The sequence below is a fragment of the Pelophylax lessonae genome, assembly GCF_965119305.1.
Source record: "Pelophylax lessonae genome assembly, chromosome: 2".
NCBI lineage: Eukaryota > Metazoa > Chordata > Amphibia > Anura > Ranidae > Pelophylax > Pelophylax lessonae.
Window position 1 is genome coordinate 658,456,143 of NC_138769.1, and position 18,414 is coordinate 658,474,556.

Below are 18,414 nucleotides of genomic sequence, written 5' to 3' on the forward strand. Positions count from 1 at the left end.
AGCTTGTCCCTTTAAAAATTATTATTATTTTTTAATTTGATTACATTTTAAAGGCAGAGTGTTTAGTTTTTTACAGAGCCAAGCAAACAATAGAATAATAGGTGATACACAAAGCACAAAGAACAAAAGTAGGCATAATGCAGTGGTTGAGGACATTGTTTCTAGGCGCATAAGTGTACAGAGATAACAGGTCTTATGGAGTATAACAATGCAGACATCTTGGGGGCTGACATACCCGCCCGTATTCCCAGACATAAATAATTGTATGTAAATTGGCATAGGTACATACGGGGATTCAGATATCTAGTCTAGACTTATGTAACTGGTGTGAGTATAACAGTGCAATTGAGTATACCAGCTTTCATGCAGCGCTTTGGGTAGCATCATTCTATTTTTTATTTTGGGTAGCATCATTCCATTTTTTTTTTTCCATGTTTCAAACTATTTTATGGATTACATCCCTCGGTTCATATGTTATTTTTTTTTTAACTCTACAAATGTTTGAACTTCTGCTAGTTATTCCCCTACCAAGGGAGCTCCAGTGGAGACTCATTTTCCCATAGTGGGGTATATCTGGTAAAGCAATCTAAACCCAGTATACCAGTATAAGAATGGAAATTTCCCATATCTTACTCATGAGTTGTATCGTGGGATACCTTTTGAACTTTCTTGTACAATAAAATGGAGAAAAATGGAGACTTGTTGTTGTAAATGCAAAGAATGACTCTTCTTTCAATGATATGGATTATATAGTTCCCAGTATTTAAAGTAGAACTGCAGGCAGACAGCTATATGTCTATTGTTTTTTACCTTATAAAAGATTTGTAGTTTTGGGCAACCATTCTTGTGATACCATCACTTTGTCAGTCAGTAATATCACTCTGTTATATCTAAAGCCAGCCATACATGGATCGAAATTAGTTCGTTTCAGCAGGGGCTGTCCAAATTTATATCCAGGTATAGTCTATAGCCGGCAATGGTCATCACTGTATTCTAAGGGCTGGGAAGTCTCTCTGCCGTCAGAATACAATACCACAGCGGGAAGCTTTCCCCTAGCCACATTAACTGTGTGGATAAGGAAATCTGGTTGAATGAAAAAATGAATTCTGTATGGCCAGCCTTAGTTCAGCGTTAAAGCTTTCTGGGAATGTACTCAATGCTTCCAAGATGCAAACACCTTCCCTCTCTGTAAGCATGCAGGTTGCTAGCCCTTGGAGCTGAATCACACTCCATTGACGACACTTCTTTTAAAAAATATTTATTGATTAAACCGTGCACATTCCCGTCTAGTAGACCTGTCTCTCTTAATACATTTTGTCCATCTGGGCTTTAACCAACCCCAGATAGGGGAAATGCATTGCAGCATTAAAAGGCATTATTGAATGTGCACTGTTTGATGAATAAAGATTTTTAACCACTTTAAGACGGGAAGGATTTGCCCCCCTTCCTGACCAGGGCCTATTTTACGTTTCGGCACTGCGTTACTTTAACGGACAATTGGGCGGTCGTGCAATGCTGTACCCAAATAAATTAATGTCCTTTTTTTCCCACAAATAGAGCTTTCTTTTGCTGGTATTTGATTATTTTTATTTTTTGCGCTATAAACAAAAAAAGAGCTGTATGGTCTTGGCCACCATGCTGCAGCTCAGTTTCAGGGTCTTGGCAATCTTCTTATAGCCTATGCCATCTTTATGTCGAGCAACAAATAATTTTTTCAGATCCTCAGAGAGTTCTTTGCTATGAGGTACCATGTTGAACTTCCAGTGATCAGTATGAGAGAGTGAGAGCGATAACACCAAATTTACTACACACCTGCTCCCCATTCACACCTGAGACCTTGAACACTAACGAGTCACATGACACCAGGGAGGGAAAATGGTTAATTGGGCCCAGTTTGGACATTTTCACTTAGGGGTGTACTCACTTTTGTTGCCAGCGGTTTAGACATTAATTGCTGTGTGTTGAGGTATTTTGAGGGGACAGCAAATTTACACTGTTAGGGTCCTTTCACATGGCATTGTCCATTTTTTTCATCCGCTCAGGCACTTTTTTCTTTTTTTTTAAACGGACACTTTGGAGTTTCCGTTCCGTATGTCCATTTATCATCCCATCTGTTTGCGGATGATAAACGGACATAATGTATGTCAATGGGATTGCGGATGTCAGCGGATGACACCGCTGACATCCATTTTTGCGTCCATTCCGTTTTTAAACGGAAGAAAAAATAGGGTTCTGTTCCGTCTCAAAAAATGGAACTGATCGGAAAGGACGCAAATCGGATGTCAGCGGATGGTCATCCACTGACATCTGCAATCCCATTGACATAAATTATGTCTGTTTTTCATCCACAAACGGATGGGATGAAAAACGGACAGACAGACCGCCCATGTGAAAGGACTATTATACAAGCTGTACACTCACTACTTTACATTGTCGCAAAGTATAATTTCTTCAGTGTTGTCACATGAAAAGATAGAATAAAATATTTACAAAAATGTGAGGGGAGTACTTACTTTTATGAGATACTGTATGTGACTCGTCTGGCTGTGCAGTGCAGACGTTGTGTGGACATCAAATGAATGGTTGTATTGAATATAGAATCTTTTGGCAGGTAAAACTGTGAGCATTTACAATATGTATTTCATTGATTTATTGGAGTTTTGCTTTATTAATTGTAACATCCACAAGCAACTAGGAAGCCTGTCACTTTCTTATTTGTAAAATAATTGAGAAAAAAAAAACATAAATGAAATATAGAGAATCAGATTGGTTATTATAGGCAATATAGACCTCCTCCTTCCGGACTATTAGGCTGCATTCACATGTCAGCGTATGGATCGCGGGCAGAATCGCCGCGATTCCGCCTGCGATCCGGAGATCATTGCAAATCGCGGGACGCCTGTGCATTGCCCGTGATTTGCAATAGCACCCCAAACGCTGAGCGATGTTGCAGCGATTTCCGCCTGCCGAATCGCGGTAACATCGCGCAAAAAAAAATTGCGGGACGCATTACGCCCAAAAAAGTACAAGAGCTTCTTTGGAGCGTATTGCGTCCCGCGATTTTTTTTTTGCGTGATGTTACCGCGATTCCGCAGGCGGAAATTGCGGCAACATTGTTCAGCGTTTTGGGTGGGGTGCTATTGCAAATCACGGGCAACGCACAGGCGTCCCGCGATTTGCAATGATCTCCGGATCGCGGGCAGAATCGCTGCGATTCTGCCCGCGATCCATACGCTGACATGTGAATGCAGCCTTACAGCAAGCTGCCTTATGCTAACCTTAGAAAAGCCTGCTAGAAATGAGACGTAGATTTAGGAGTAGAAGTGTTGTGTTAACTGATCAGTTTCATTCACAAGAATGTTGCAAAAATGCAGAAGTAGAAGCATGACAATACAGCTGACATGTGATATTATGTGCAGTCTGGTTCCTCATACTAGATATACAGGGTCAGTTTATCAGCTTGGCCTGCACAGGGTGTAAACCTGCACAATGCACATGCAGCCTATATGAGTGTTCTGTTTTTTGTGGGTGTCTAAAAGCCAGGGAGATATAAAATACACAGATGAATGCAGCTCTGTATTCATTAATACATCTATAAATGCATTTCTTTAATGTAAGCAGTGTAAGTACTTGAATTTGACTTAAAGCGGCTGTAAACCCCGGGGAAAAGAAAAACAAAAAAAATAAAAAAAAACATGTAAGATAAAGGCATTATAAGCTTTGCATACTACTCAATATGAAATACTTACCTTAGACCCAAGCCCTCCAGCAATGGCCGCACACCGCTGAGAAGGCTGACATCTTCCCCGGTGTTTCTTCCGGGTTCGCGCGGGAGCCTCCGTTTATGGCACGGGCTCTTAAGGTCACAGAGCGCCGGACTTTCAGAGCACACGTGCCAATGACCTCATTGGTTGCATGCACTCTGAATATCTCCTAAACTGTTAAGTAGATATTCACAGTACCTACAGGTAAGCCTTAGCCTTATAGGCTTACCTGTAGGCACAAGTAAAAAATATGACTTTACTTCCATTTTAAAGTGTCACTAAACCCACATCATAAAAAAAAAACTATCAATAAATGGTGTATTACATGCTGTTCATACCCAGTCACTATGAGATTTTTTTTCTATATTCTGCAAAAACCCTGGTTGATCCTGCTGTTCTCTATCTCCCCCTTTTGTTCATGTCCCAAATTGCAGCTGTGGTGGCAACCCTGCACATGCTCAGTTTTCAGTGTGTTTCTATGCTGAGCATTTTCTCCCTATCACATCTGAGCAGCCCATGTGACTTCAGAGTCACACATGTGGGCGTATACACAGTGGTAAATGACAGTCCCTCCTCCTCCATTCCCAATAACCAGCTAAACACAATGGGGGTTGGGTATTACATGTATATTAATGGAGGCTTCGTCTCCCTCTTATTCTAAGACACAGGCTGGAGGTGTGTGACAAAACCTGTGATTGGCAGAACCATGTTGTTTCCACAAAATAATAAGGATTTGATTCCAAATATATATATTTGTATGACAATCTAAAACCATTTATTGATTTTATTTATTTTTACTTTGTATTCAAAAGGCTGTTTTTTTTATTTTGAACATTTGACCAGCAGCAGAGGACTAGAAGCTCCTCCTGCTTTTGTTTGTCTGCAGACAGGCTGGGAGAGAGCTGGTCATGTGACAGCTGTATATTGATTAGGAAAAAGGTACTCTTTTTAATTAAAACAATTACAGTGCCTTCACCCATATACAGAAATAGAAGGGACAATGTAAATAAACAGTGTATGTTTAGTGTCACTTTAATACTGGGATTTTGCATTCCACGCTACAGCAGAGCTTTGATACCATGAGCATCACAAAGAGCCAATCAGCTGTGTTGCAGTACAAGAGGCATGCTGATTGGAAGAGAAAGCAGAGTGACAGAGAGCCAAGTTAACCACTTTACCACCGGAGGATTTTGCTGTCTTCCGTCCAGGCCACTTTTTGCGATTCGGCGCTGTGCGAATTCAACTGACAATTGCACGGTCGTGCGACGCCATACCCAAACGAAATTTACGTCCTTTTTTTCCCCACAAACAGAGCTTTCTTTTGGTGGTATTTGATCACCTGTGCGATTTTTACTTTTTGCGCTATAAACAAAAAAAGAGCGTTTATTTTGAAAAAATAGCAATATTTTTAACATTTTTTTATATGAAATTCCCCCCAAAAAAGATGTAAAAACCAATTTTTTAAAAAAATTTTGGCCAATTTGTTTTCTGCTACCTATGTTTGGTAAAAAAAATCACAATAAGCGTATTTTGATTGGTTTGCGCAAAAGTTATTGCGTTTACTAACAAAGGGAAAGATTTCTGTCATTTTTGGTGTTTTTTTTTTTTAACGCGTAATGGCAGTGATCTGCGATTTTTTTTTTTGTGGGACTGCGACATTGCGGCGGACAGATCGGACCCTTGACTGACATTTCTGACACTTTTGGGGGTACCAGTGACATTACTGCAGTAATCAGTGCTATATATATGCACTGTTACTGTAAAAATGACACTGGCAGGGAAGGGGTTAATTTTATTGGAGAGGGAGGGGTTAATGTATGCCTGGTGCTTACTGACGTGTAGGGGGGGAGGTGACTGAGTGAGTCATGGACAGATCGGATGTTCAGCTATGCTGAACACTCCGATCTGTCACTCCCTGTCACTATGGAGATCCGTCCGCTTGTGTTTACACAGGCGGGCGGATCTCCACACTAGATCCCCGGCGATCGGGGCAGAGCAGCGGCGATCGCCGCTGCTCCTCCCCTGGCCTGACTCCCGCTGTGAATGAAAACAGCGGGAGCGAGGCTCCGGCGGCGCGCAAGCGCCGCCCAGAAGGGGGAGTGTCTGACGACGTTAATACTACGTCGTCAGACGATAACGAACCACTCTGCCGCAGTAGTATTACCGCGAGCAGACGTAAAGTGGTTAATTTGTGTGCTGTTTCTCCTTTCAGTGTCCTGTCAGAGGGTGGATGGGGGTTAGACCACCTATAAGTGTAACTAAACTGAAGAAGAAAAATCAGGAATACTCCCCAGACAGACAGGGCTGTACTGTATGACAGAACTGTGTAAATCTCAGGACTGGATGTACAGAAATACAAATCCTCTGGAAGGTAAAGCTTCCTTGTATGTATTTCATCTGTGCATTCATTTAGCTGTTTGCTTCGCTTTCAGTCGCAAATGTGCCTTTTAAATGCAAGCAGTCTAAGTACATGAATTTGACTGGGTATCCGCTTCTTGAAGTCTCTCTACAGCAGAACTGAGACTGACTGAGGGAGAGGCAGCAAAAATCAATCAGTTGTACTGCCTGCTTATTCTGCCTATAGATGGATCCAATCTCGGCTGGTTCAGCAGGGACCAGCCAAGATGCGATTCATCTCTGGGCAGGCTGACTGTCTCCAAGTTGATCCATCGATTGACTTGGGTACAACCAGCATATCCGACTTTTACCACGCATATTTTGCCAGCGGCTATAGCTGCTTGCAGTAATCACTGTGTTCTCCCTATAGGGATGGCTCCCCGCACCCCCCCACCAGGAGAACACAATATCTTTGCGGGAGGGATTCCACCATCAATGCTGACTGTGTTGATGGTGGAATCGAGTGATTTTCTTTCCTGCAACCCATGCTTGCATCATTTATGGCATGCCTAAGGTGGAGGGAGCAGAGTGACAGAGAGATGAGCTTATCAAGGGATTGCTTCTCCTTAAGGTCTCTTTCACACATACGGTCCGTTCAGTTCATCAGTTATCTGTTTTTCATCCGTTTTTCATCCATTTTTCATCCTTTTTTCATTTGTTTTTCATCCATTTTTCATCCGTTTTTTTTACATCCACTACCAATGCAAAAACGGACCGTTTGTCCGTTTACATCCGTTTTTCATCCGATCCGTTTGTTTGACGGATGAAAAATAGGGCACTCATCCATTCCAAAAAACGGACATTGACGGAAGCGGATGAAAATGGATGTTAACGAATGATCTTCCGTTGTCATCCGTTTTTACATAGAGATGCATTGATGTCCGTTTTTCATCCGTCAACGGATGGATGAAAAATGGACAAAAGTACTGTATGTGTGAAAGGGGCTTTAGGCTCCATTCACACCTGAGTGTATCGTTTCCAGGCATTTTTTTTGGCTTTTTTCAGGTGTTTTTTGCAGGTGTTTGGAGGCAGGCATTGACATCTAACAAAAACGCTTGTAATCTGCCAAAAAAGAAGCTCATGTACTTTTTTTTTGAGCTTCAGGCGTTTTGCTTCAGGAGACAAAACGCTCCTATGTGATCAGGGGCCATTGAAATGAATGGGATTTTGCTTGTTGGGCATTTTGAGACTTCAGAGATGAGCGTTTTACGAGCTGAAAAATGCTCAGGTGTGAACAGGGCTTTGGGATTGGGTTTGGTCTCTTCCCTGCTAGACTGGGCTATGCTGTGTTGCAAAGCTATGAAAATGTCAGAACTGGATGAACAGAAATACAGTTCATTTGCGAGGTAAAACGACTCCCCATATTTCATTATTGTATTTTGTTGTTTGCCTAGAGTTCAGTTTTAATAGTTTGTTTGTCTCTCATATCAAAGCTAATTTAGCCTTGGTAGTCTCAAAGTTCACAGAAGACGCCCATTTATGTTGCTGATTTCAGTTTGGTTATCTTTGTTTCCTTGATCTTCAAAGTTCTTTGTCTAATGAGAGATATCTACAGTAGTTCACCTTTAGTGTACGGAGAGCTCTATGTAGGTGTAAACGTGTGCAGACGTAGAACTTCTTACACAAGTATTAAAGTAGAATTCCTTCCTAACACTAAGGCGTAGTGCACACAATCAGAAAATCGGAAGAAAAATACCGCATTTGAAATAATCATACGATAATCTGATGGTTAGTACACAGATTTTGAGGGCTGATCACGACAGTTCAACATTATCTGAAGGGATAAACGCAAACATTTTTCTTGTAAGATACCAGAACATACGATTTGGTTTAATCACTACAGTGTTCGTCCGGACAACCAAATCACGGATGCTCGGAAATGGAAGAATACATTACATTACTATACAATGCAACACATTACATCACTTCCAAAGTTGTATTCTGTCGTGCGAGAAATTTTGAAACTTTAGTAACCTCATCATTTTTGATCTGAGACGAGCATGCAAAAAAAAACCAAAAAAAACAAATGATCATTCATCCATTATTCTCTTAGTGTGTAGCAGGCTTAACTGTGTTTTAAAAGTGTTCCATCCCCCTCCTCCAACCTATGCTGCTTAACTTAATGTGCATAAAGAAGCCAAGGAAAGATGGAAAAATCTCCAAAAGGCATCAAATTACGGATTAGACATTCTTATAATATGTCAAAAAAGTTAGATTTTATTTCCATCATTGACACTTTCAAAATAACAGAAAACAAAAAAATGGCGTCTGCAAAAGTTTGGGCACCCTGCAGAGTTAATATCTTGTACTGCCCCCTTTGGCAAGTTTCACAGCTTGTAAACGCTTTTTGTAGCCAGCCAAGAGTCTTTCAATTCTTGTTTGCGGTATCTTTGCCCATTCTTCCTTACAAAAGTCTTCCAGTTCTTTGAGATTTCTGGGGTCTGTCTGTCACGCACTGCTCTTTTAAGGTCTATCCATAGATTTTCAATTGAGGTCAGGAGATTGTGAAGGCCATGGCAAAACCTTCAGTTTACGCCTCTTGATGTAATCCCCCGTGGATTTCGCGGTGGGTTTAGGATCATTATCCATTTGTAGAAGCCATCCTCTCTTTAACTTCAGCTTTTTCACAGATGGCATCAAGTTACCATCCAAAATTTGCTGAGATTTTATTGAATCCATTTTTCTTTCTACTCGTGAGATGTTCCCTGTGCCACTGGCTGCAATACAACCCCAAAGCATGATTGATCCACCCCCATGCTTAACAGTTGGACAGAGGTTCTTTTCATTAAATTCTGTGCTCCTTCTTCTCCAAACGTACTTTTGCTCATTCCGGCCAAAAAGTTCAATTTTAACCTCATCGGTCCACAGAACTTCTTTCCAAAATGCATCAGGCTTGTCTATATGTTTATTTGCAAAGTTCAAACGCTGATTTTTTGGTGAGGACGTAGAAGAGGTTTTCTTCTGATGACTCTTCCATGAAGACCATATTTGTACAAGTATCTCTTTATAGTGGAATAGTGTACCACAACTCCAGTGTCTGCCAGATCTTTCTGGAGGGATTGTGCAGTCAAACGTGGGTTTTGAATTGTTTTTCTCACAATCCTGCGAGCTGTTCTGTCTGATATTTTTCTTGGTCTTCCAGATCTTGCTTTAACTTCCACTGTTCCTGATGACTGCCATTTCTTAATTGCATTCCGAACAGAGGATATTGACATCTGAAAATGCTTTGCTATCTTCTTATAGCCTTCTCCAGCTTTGTGAGCGTCAACTATTTTCAGTTTCAGTTTTCAAGACAACTGCTTAGAAGATCCCATGGTGCTGATTGTTGAGGCAAGGTCAGATGAGTCTGGGCATTTAAAACCTTTGAGATTGACATCACCTGGTCTTCCCAGACGATGATTGAGAACAATCCATGACACTGGCAGGTATCAGCCTTTCAAAGGGGGCAGTGCATGCTATAAATTCTGCAGGGTGCCCAAACTTTTGCAGACGCCATTTTTTTGTTTTCTGTAAATTTGAAAGTGTCAATGATGGAAATAAAATCTAACTTTTGTTGACATATTATAAGAATGTCTAATCTGTAATTTGATGCCTTTTGGAGATTTTTCCATCTTTCCTTGGCTTCTTTATGCACATTAATGCAAATTATTACCTGGGGTGCCCAATCTTTCGATCACCACTGTATGGGAGGCCATAGTTCTACTTTAAAGCGTCTTTCCACTTTTGTAACCAAATTGGGAAAACCGTTTTTGTTTAAGTGTTTTCATTCATAAAATTAAAAAATATTTAAAATCGCTGGTTATATTTTAGGTGTTTTTTACTTGCCTACGCTATCTACACAGCTTCCTCCTATGTAATGCTAAATCATAACTAAAAACCAAAACTTTTCTTTAGTTTTAGCGTTGCACAGCGTGGGTTTTGTTGGTCTGTGTCCCAATTAGGGAACTTTACCCTCTCTATTTGTCCTGTTTGTCATTATCACTGGAAATTAAAGTAAAAGAAAATCTAAAATTTTGGGTGGTCCCCAGAACAGTAATAAGGGGGAAATCTTCCAATGGGGACACTAGATCCTGTGACCTAGGGTGTCCTAATGGATCCCCTTAATTTGCAGGGATTTCCCCTCATTTCTTTAGGCTATGGGACAGGAAATGAAGAGAAATCTCCCTAACAGGACACAAATAGCCAAAAATGAAAAACCCTCCTTTACTCTATCCAAAATGAAAAAAAAAAAAAAATTTGCCTATAAGAGGAGGGGGCCGTTTAGTTAAAGTTTACCATAATTAAGCCTGTCTGTAGTCTGCTGGCAGATCTCATTATTGGTTGTAAACTATATTTGAACAAAGGGTTATGAATCTTGGATTTTGCATTGCATGTTCATGAGGGAATACTGACTCTGTCCCTACTTTGCCCCTCTGATATAATTCAGAATATCTTGCAGTCATGTCTAAAAAACCTGCTTCAAAGATATAACTAAAAAGGCAAGCAAAATAAGGAAAAAAAAAAAAATATGTGTGTGTATATGTATGTATATATATGGTATGCTGTGTAAACCCATGGCAAACATATAGTAGACACAGATTTGACTGCAAAAGTGGAAATACACTTTAGGCCCCTTTCACACTTGTGCAACTTGTCTTGCGATTTGGGACTGCAAAGTGGCACGACAAGTCGTACTCCATGATTTCCAATGAGTACCGGTCATATCTGTATGACTTCAAGTCGCAATGACTTCAAAGTAGTCCCTGCACTACTTTTGGTGCGATTTGAATGCGTTTTGAGCTCCATATACATAGCCATTGCCTTAAGTCCATTCAAAATCGTGGCAAAAGTGTGAAAGGGGCCTAAAAAACACAAATGTACGTTTTTGGTGTGAATTATGTACAAAAGAAGAGTGTTTTCAGTACAGCTCACAGTTTTGGAACATAACTGTGTAATGCATTGTGTGTATCATTGTGTACTTAAATAGGATGGTTTTCTGTCAAACTGTAAATACTTCCCAGTGACTTGTGTGCCTTCTGTTTCTAGGACTCCTCAGACTGTGACGGCACAGGACCTATGTATTTTCTGGGTTGTGGATATAATGCTTTCCCTGTTGGTTCAGAATATGCTGATTTTCCTCACATGGACGACAAGCAGAAAGACAGAGAAATCAGGAAGTTTCGTTACATTGTTCATGCAGAGCAGAATGCCATAACATTCAGGTAAGACATGGGTGTCCAACCTTTTGGCTTCTCTGGGCCACATTGAGTGTATAAAAATTTTCTCGGGCCGCATATAAATATATACTATAGTTAAGGTATATAAGTAATTAAACGTTCCCGCGGTGCTGCGCCCCCTCCCCCCCCCCTCTCCAGCACTAATTTAACCACTTAAGCCCCGGAGGATTTGGCTGCTAAAGGACCAGGGGTTTTTTTGCGATTTTTTACTGCGTGACTTTAACGGACAATTGCGCGGTCGTGCGACGCTGTACCTAAACGAATTTGACGTCCTTTTTTTCCCACAAACAGAGCTTTCTTTTGGTGGTATTTGATCACCTGTGCGATTTTTTGATCACGCGCTATAAACAAAAAAAGAGCGTAAATTTTGCAAAAATAACAATATTTTTCACATTTTTTTATATGAAATTCCCCAAAAAAAAAAGTAAAAATCAAAATTTTTTAACATTTTTCGGCCAATTTGTTTTATGCTACCTATGTTTGGTAAAAAAAATCGCAAAAAGCGTATTTTGATTGGTTTGCGCAAAAGTTATCGCGTTTACTAACAAAGGGAAAGATTTTTGTCATTTTTGGTGTTTTTTTTTTTAACGCGTAATGGCGGCGATCTGCGATTTTTTTTTTTCGGTACTGCGACATTGCGGCGGACAGATCGGACCCTTGACTGACATTTTTGACACTTTTGGGGTTACCAGTGACATTACTGCAGTAATCAGTGCTATACATATGCACTGTTACTGCAAAAATGACACTGGCAGGGAAGGGGTTAACTTTATTGGACAGGGAGGGGTTAAGTGTGTCCTAGGGGCGTGCTTCTAACTGTGTAGGGACATTCCTATTGGTGTAAAAGCAAAGATCAACCGTTCTACATAGTAGAACGGACAGATCTTCACTTTTACACAGGGAGAACTGACAGGCAGCTTGTTTACACAAGCTGCTCTGTCTTTCTCCCTTCACAGGAGCGATCGCAGTGTGACTGGCGGACATCGAGTCCGCCGGTCACACGCACTGACTTGCCTGTGAACGAGCCGCGGCGGGCGCGCGCCTCGGCGGGCGCGCGCCCGCCCGCGATAGGCTCGCAAGTCAGTGACAGGCGAGTGACGTACCGATACGTCACTCTGCCTGGCCGGGGCTGACCGCCGCAGTATATAGTCGTGCGGCGGTCGGCAACCGGTTAACACAACTAGTGGATGATCCCCTCCGAGGCAGCCTCTGCCTACAGTTAGTTGGAAGCCGCTGTGGCCATGCCTCTGACTCGACTTCCTTCCTCCTCAGCAAAAAAATAAATAAATTGTCAGGGGGCAGTGGGCCGCATTGCCTGCGGTTCCGGTCCGCAGGTTGGACATGCCTGAGGTAAGATGTTACTGGGTAAATGATTGGTAAAAATAAAAGCAGCCACTGATTTAAACAGAGCATTTATACATACCTGTTAATACATACAGTATACAGTAAATTCTGTGTAGAGGTTTTTCACTCCAAATGTCATCTTGAGAAGCAATCTGCAGGTTTAAACTGACAATGGGGTAAAGTAAAGCTGGCCATAGATGGTTAAAATCGTGGCTGGTTCAGCAGGGACTTGCCAATATTAAATATGTATGAGCAAACTAAATGTACCCAAGTCGATCCATCGTTTGACTTGGGTACAACCAGTATGTCAGGGTGGGCATAGTCAGGCTCCCTTGCATGCTGATTTTTCTGTTTGTGATTTTTTGCTGCACTTAGGCTTTAAACATTGTTAACTACGTTTTCTAACATGCATTCTTGTTGCATGCAAATCTTTTGCAATAAGCAACTTTTATATGTTAACCCAACTGACCCTGTTTACACTGATCTAATAATAATTGGTCCCTGCCAAAGGTTGGCTTCTGGTTTTGATTCTTCTGACTTTTATAGTAGAGTGGATGAAAGCTTATAAATAAAAGATTTAATAAAAAATGTTTTTTTCGGGGCCAGAAGAGTTCATATAAAAACAAAAACACATGTTGGTGCTTTAAAAATAGTTCAGTAAATACAAAATTCTTATCTAAAACTTTTCCCATATGGGATAGGATACTACTAGGCAATTTTCACACACTCCTAACAATTATATATCCAAGAGTTAGATCTAGTAAAGTCTAAAAATATCAGTGCATCCTACTAAGAGTGGTAAAATGTCCAGTATATGTCTAGATGTTTGTTGGCACCTGCCCATAATGCATGTATGAGCTTGCTGGGCATCCCATTGCAAACCATGGTACCAGTGTTGCTTAATAAGCCTGTTCTCCTCTGGTAAGGCTTTTCACAAGTTTATGAAGTGTGTCTGTAGGAATTTGTGCCCCTTTGGCCAAACGAACATTTGTGAGTTAGATACTGGTGTTGGATATGAAGATCTTATTCACAATAACCGTTCCAATTAATCCCAAAGGTGTTCAGTAGTGTTGAGTGTTGAGGTCAGGGCTTATCCCTCCAGTTCCTCCACACCAAGCTCATCATACCATATCTGTATGGAGCTGGCTTTGTGCATAGCCGCACAGTCATTCTGGAACAGAAAAGGGCTTTCCTCAAACTTATGCACAAAGTTGAAAGCCCAAAGTTGTCTAAAATGTCTTTGTATCCAGTAGCATTAACGGTATATTTCACTGAAAACACATGCATACCCAGTATTTTGGTGGAATGTCCACATACTTTTGGCCATTATAGTTGAATGCAATGGTCAAGTGTTTACAGACTTTTTGGTCATACAGTTTGCATCCCACCCAAGGTTAACCTGGCCATAGATGATTGAAATTCAGTGGGTCCTGGCTGAAGCAGACAAATTTTGATCCATCCATGGCCAGCCTAAACTAAAATGTGATCTATCTATGGCCATTACTGCTCAGCAAAAGTTGGTCTAACGATAGACCTCTGTTGAACGGGAACATTAGAAGATTTTCATTCAGTCCAGTGGCTGCAGCCAATCGACTGCAATGCTAATCAGTGTATTTTGAGGAGTCCCCACTGTCAGAATAGAATAGCACAGTAGGAAGGATTCCCCCATCCAGCTAAATGTTGTGTTGATGGGAATCTGTACTTTTACTTCAATCAGCCCATTGGCTAATTGAGAAAAAGGAAAAAAAAAAGACAGCTCTATGGGCAGCCATAGAATGGGACAGCCTTTAACAATTGTATTGCAATTGTACTGTCTGCCTTCACGTTGTGAAGCACTGTGCAAACTGTTAGCGCTATACTGTATAAATCCTGTATAATAATATTAGGAATTCAGCCACAGAGCTAATCTTGATAAGAATCTATTACGAAGGTTTCTTGAGCAGACAAACACTAGATTAGACATATGCCGGTTTTCGGTAATTCGATATATCGCGGTATTGCATAGCCACGGTATTGTTATTGTGGCATTTTTAAAATACTGAGTTTCTCTGCTCCTCAAGTCTGCCTGACTTTAGAATCGATACAGTTCAGTGAGCTGGATGACTCACTCACTCAATAGAAACAGCTCTGGTAATATGATCCTAGAGTGAGAGACTTAGCTCCTCCCTGTAACCAATCAGACGGCTCCCACTCAGCACACACCCACATGCTTTTTCCAGGGCTCAGACACAGAAACACTGCTAATACAAGCAAGTTTCTGCAGATAGAATTAGATAGATAGAATTAGATAGATATTATATATAGATAGATAGAGATATACATACATACATACATACATACATGGGCATAGCAGCATATCATATATATATATATATATATATATATATATATATATATATACACATACACATACACACATGCACGCATAGCAGCCCACATTACATTATTGTATAGCCATCAAGCAGTGTCTGGCCTACCTGGTGCTGACTGGTCCTGGCGCTTTGATCCGATGGCCTGGTCTTTAAAGGGGCAAATCCTTGCGGTCCAGAAGTGGTTAAACCTACAGGAGGACCGGTGTTCTTATCTATTAATGACTTTACTATTGCTTTAGGCCTGGTTCACATGTATGCGGGTTGGGGGCCCACATTTGCACAGGCATAGCAGCCCATTGATTTGAATGGGCTTGAGCTGCTATGCCTGCGTTTTCGGCTGAAAAAAGGTGCAGAATTTAAAAAAATGCAGTGGCCATGAAATCCATCCTTTTGCACCATGCGACTTACCTGCAGTTGCTGCACACGCAAACTGTTTTTAAATGCCGTGCCCACGTATACAAAAAACGCAGAAAGCTTGCCAGAGCAGGAACTGCAGGTAAGTCGCATGGTGCAAAAGCAGGATGGATTTCAAGGCCACTGAATTTAAAAAAAAATGCTGCATGCACCTTTTTTCTGCGGAAAATGAGGGTATAGCAGCCCGTTCAAATCAATGGGCTGCTATGCCTGTGCAAATGTGGGCCGCCAACCCGCATACATGTGAACCAGGCCTAAAGCAATAGTAAAGTAATTTATAAATAACAACACCTCCTTCAGGTTTAACCACTTCTTGACCACAAGGATTTGCCCTCTTAATGACCAGGCCATCGGATCGGAGCCGAGCGCCAGGACCAGTTATCACCAGTTAGGCCAGACACTGCTTGATGACCTATATTAGGCCTGGTTCACAGAGTCTGTACTGACTGACTATATAATAATGTGCATAAGTGAGCCAAAGTCCCTAAATTCAGCAATGAAATTTAATAATTGAATACCGTGATAATACCGTATACCGTGGCAAAACCTTAATCAATTAATCGCAGCATGAAAATCTGATACCATCACAAGCCTACACTAGATTAATATTAGGAAAAATAAGAGAAATACAACTTCCTGAAAGCCCCTCACTGTTTGTAAAGTCTGAAGCATAAGTAAAGCTTGATATACACTGATAGAATTTCAAAGGAAAATTCTCAGTACGTTTGAATGTCATTCAAGAAGTAGTTCAAGATTTAATTTGCTTTTAAGATTCAATTTTGGAATTAATGGGCTTTACCAAACGACATCCACTATGAAAAACAAAACAGGCTAAATGGGGTACCGAATCCATATATGAGAACAACAAAAAATCGAGTAAGAACCTAGTGGACTTTACTGGTACCAGAGAAGGACGATGACAACAATGTAGATAAAAAAATATATTTTATTACAAAACTATATAAAAAACATTTATAAAATCATAAAAGAATGCTCGGTTTGACCAATGCTAAAGCTGCTTGTAATAACAAATTACAATATATTGCTAGAGGTTGATGCGTTTCGCAAACATTGCTTCCTCAGGACCTCCTAATCTTGGCAGCAAGAAGCATTGGCCTATCTATAAAGAGGAAAGCATCATAATCAATAACATGTACATAATAAGTGACAATAAACATGGTAAAGTACTGCATCCATCAAGCCCAGTTACATGCATCTACCAGAGCCCAGTTACAGATGTAGTTTTGTGACAAAATTCCGTGATATATTGCTGAATATTTCGGGTAGCTATCATACCATATGTTTCAAATGGTCTATACAGTAATAAGAGGAGGCGCAGATGTGTTACACAGCTGCTCAATCATAACCGGGATCAGTGACACTCACAAGTTGCATCACACTTACTCATTTAATGTTTCCCCATAAAAACATCACAAAAGACGGTCTGCTGTCAAGATTCCCACTGTGTACAACCAACAGAAGCATAATCTAAGGATGATAACAATATATATGACTAAGTAACTGCTCAAGATAATAACACCTTGAACAAAATCTTAGACAAGATATTTATATTGGTCCAGCAAGCAAAAACACTTACCTATACCCATACACAAAATATGTGTCAGATGGTACATCAAGACCCCTCCATGGGAAGCGCTACCCAGCAACAGTAAGCCGTCTAAGAATGCCAATGAAACCATATATCGATTTTAGACCCCCTATAGGGAGCAGTCAATGTAGGACCATCAGCATCCCCCATATAACTTTAAACCAGCAATATGTGACTCACAGCAACTGTTCACCATCTAGACCTACCATATGCAGCTCATCCCTATTTAAAGCCAGTATTGGTGCCAAAATGATGTCAATATGCTGCGTTCTCATCCAATCAATATATTAGTAACACCTGTGCCTACCACGTCCCGTTCTTCACCGTCAGCTATACCCAGCCAAACAGTACATGAGAAGGCTTGTGTATCATCTCCTGCGTCATCACCCACCGACTGGACCACATTTTATCGCTCGTCAGTCCACCCCCCACCAATTGCTGCAAGCGGCTCCCGCGTGTGTGCAGATCCAACACAACCTCACAAGCTGAAACCCAAAGCAACTGCGCACGCGCAGCGACATCACAAGGAGACGCAAGAGGAGGCTGGGCGTTCAACATTCCCAAGCATTCAACACATAAACTAGGGCCCAAAAAAAATGCCTCAGATCACTGTTCATACAAGGTCAGCATAGCCGAAGACTATCAAAAAAAATATAAAGTAGATTAGACAAGCTCCCATGTCTCCTACCACCTCAACACCGCCTTCTTGGTTGGGCATGGAAGTGCAAATTACTGCCCTCCTGCCCCCAGATGTTAACCATACATGGGAGTCTGTGAAAATACATGGCTCTTAAATATTACAAGATAAAATTGCCAACAACAGCAACAACGGCTATACATTGCCACAATAAGTAGGGCTCAAGAAGCACATAATGTCTCCAGGGGTCCAGCACTCCCCTCCATGTATGTCACACTATAACCCTTGCTGGTCACAATATACAATTACAGCATTTATCACAAAGTATCAAAAGATTATAATATGTTAATATTTTTTCTATTATACAGTGCCTTGCAAAAGTATTCACCTCCTTGGCATTTTTTGTGTTTTGTTGCCTCACATGCCTGGAATTAACATTGATTGTTTGAGGATTTGCATGATTTAATTTACAGAATATTGCTCACATCTTTGAAGATGTGTTTTTTTTTTTATTATTATTATTGTGAAGCAAACAACAAATAGGATAAAATAACAGAAAAAGTCAATGTGCATAACTATTCACCTCCTTAAAGTCAATACTTTGTAGAGCCACCTTTTGCGGCAATCACAGCTCCAAGTTCCTTTGGATAAGTCTCTATGA

General features: G+C 40.8%; 1 protein-coding gene across 1 annotated transcript in view; it reads left to right on the forward strand.

The window, feature by feature from the left end:
- The window catches only part of CDADC1 (cytidine and dCMP deaminase domain containing 1), a gene marked incomplete at its 3' end in the record, with an annotated part of 61,196 nt that overhangs the window by 9,226 nt on the left and 33,556 nt on the right, over positions 1–18,414 (forward strand). The window contains exon 6 of the mRNA XM_082248185.1: positions 11,187–11,362. Coding sequence (XP_082104311.1) covers positions 11,187–11,362 — 176 coding nt within the window. The remainder of the gene's footprint in view (positions 1–11,186; positions 11,363–18,414) is intronic.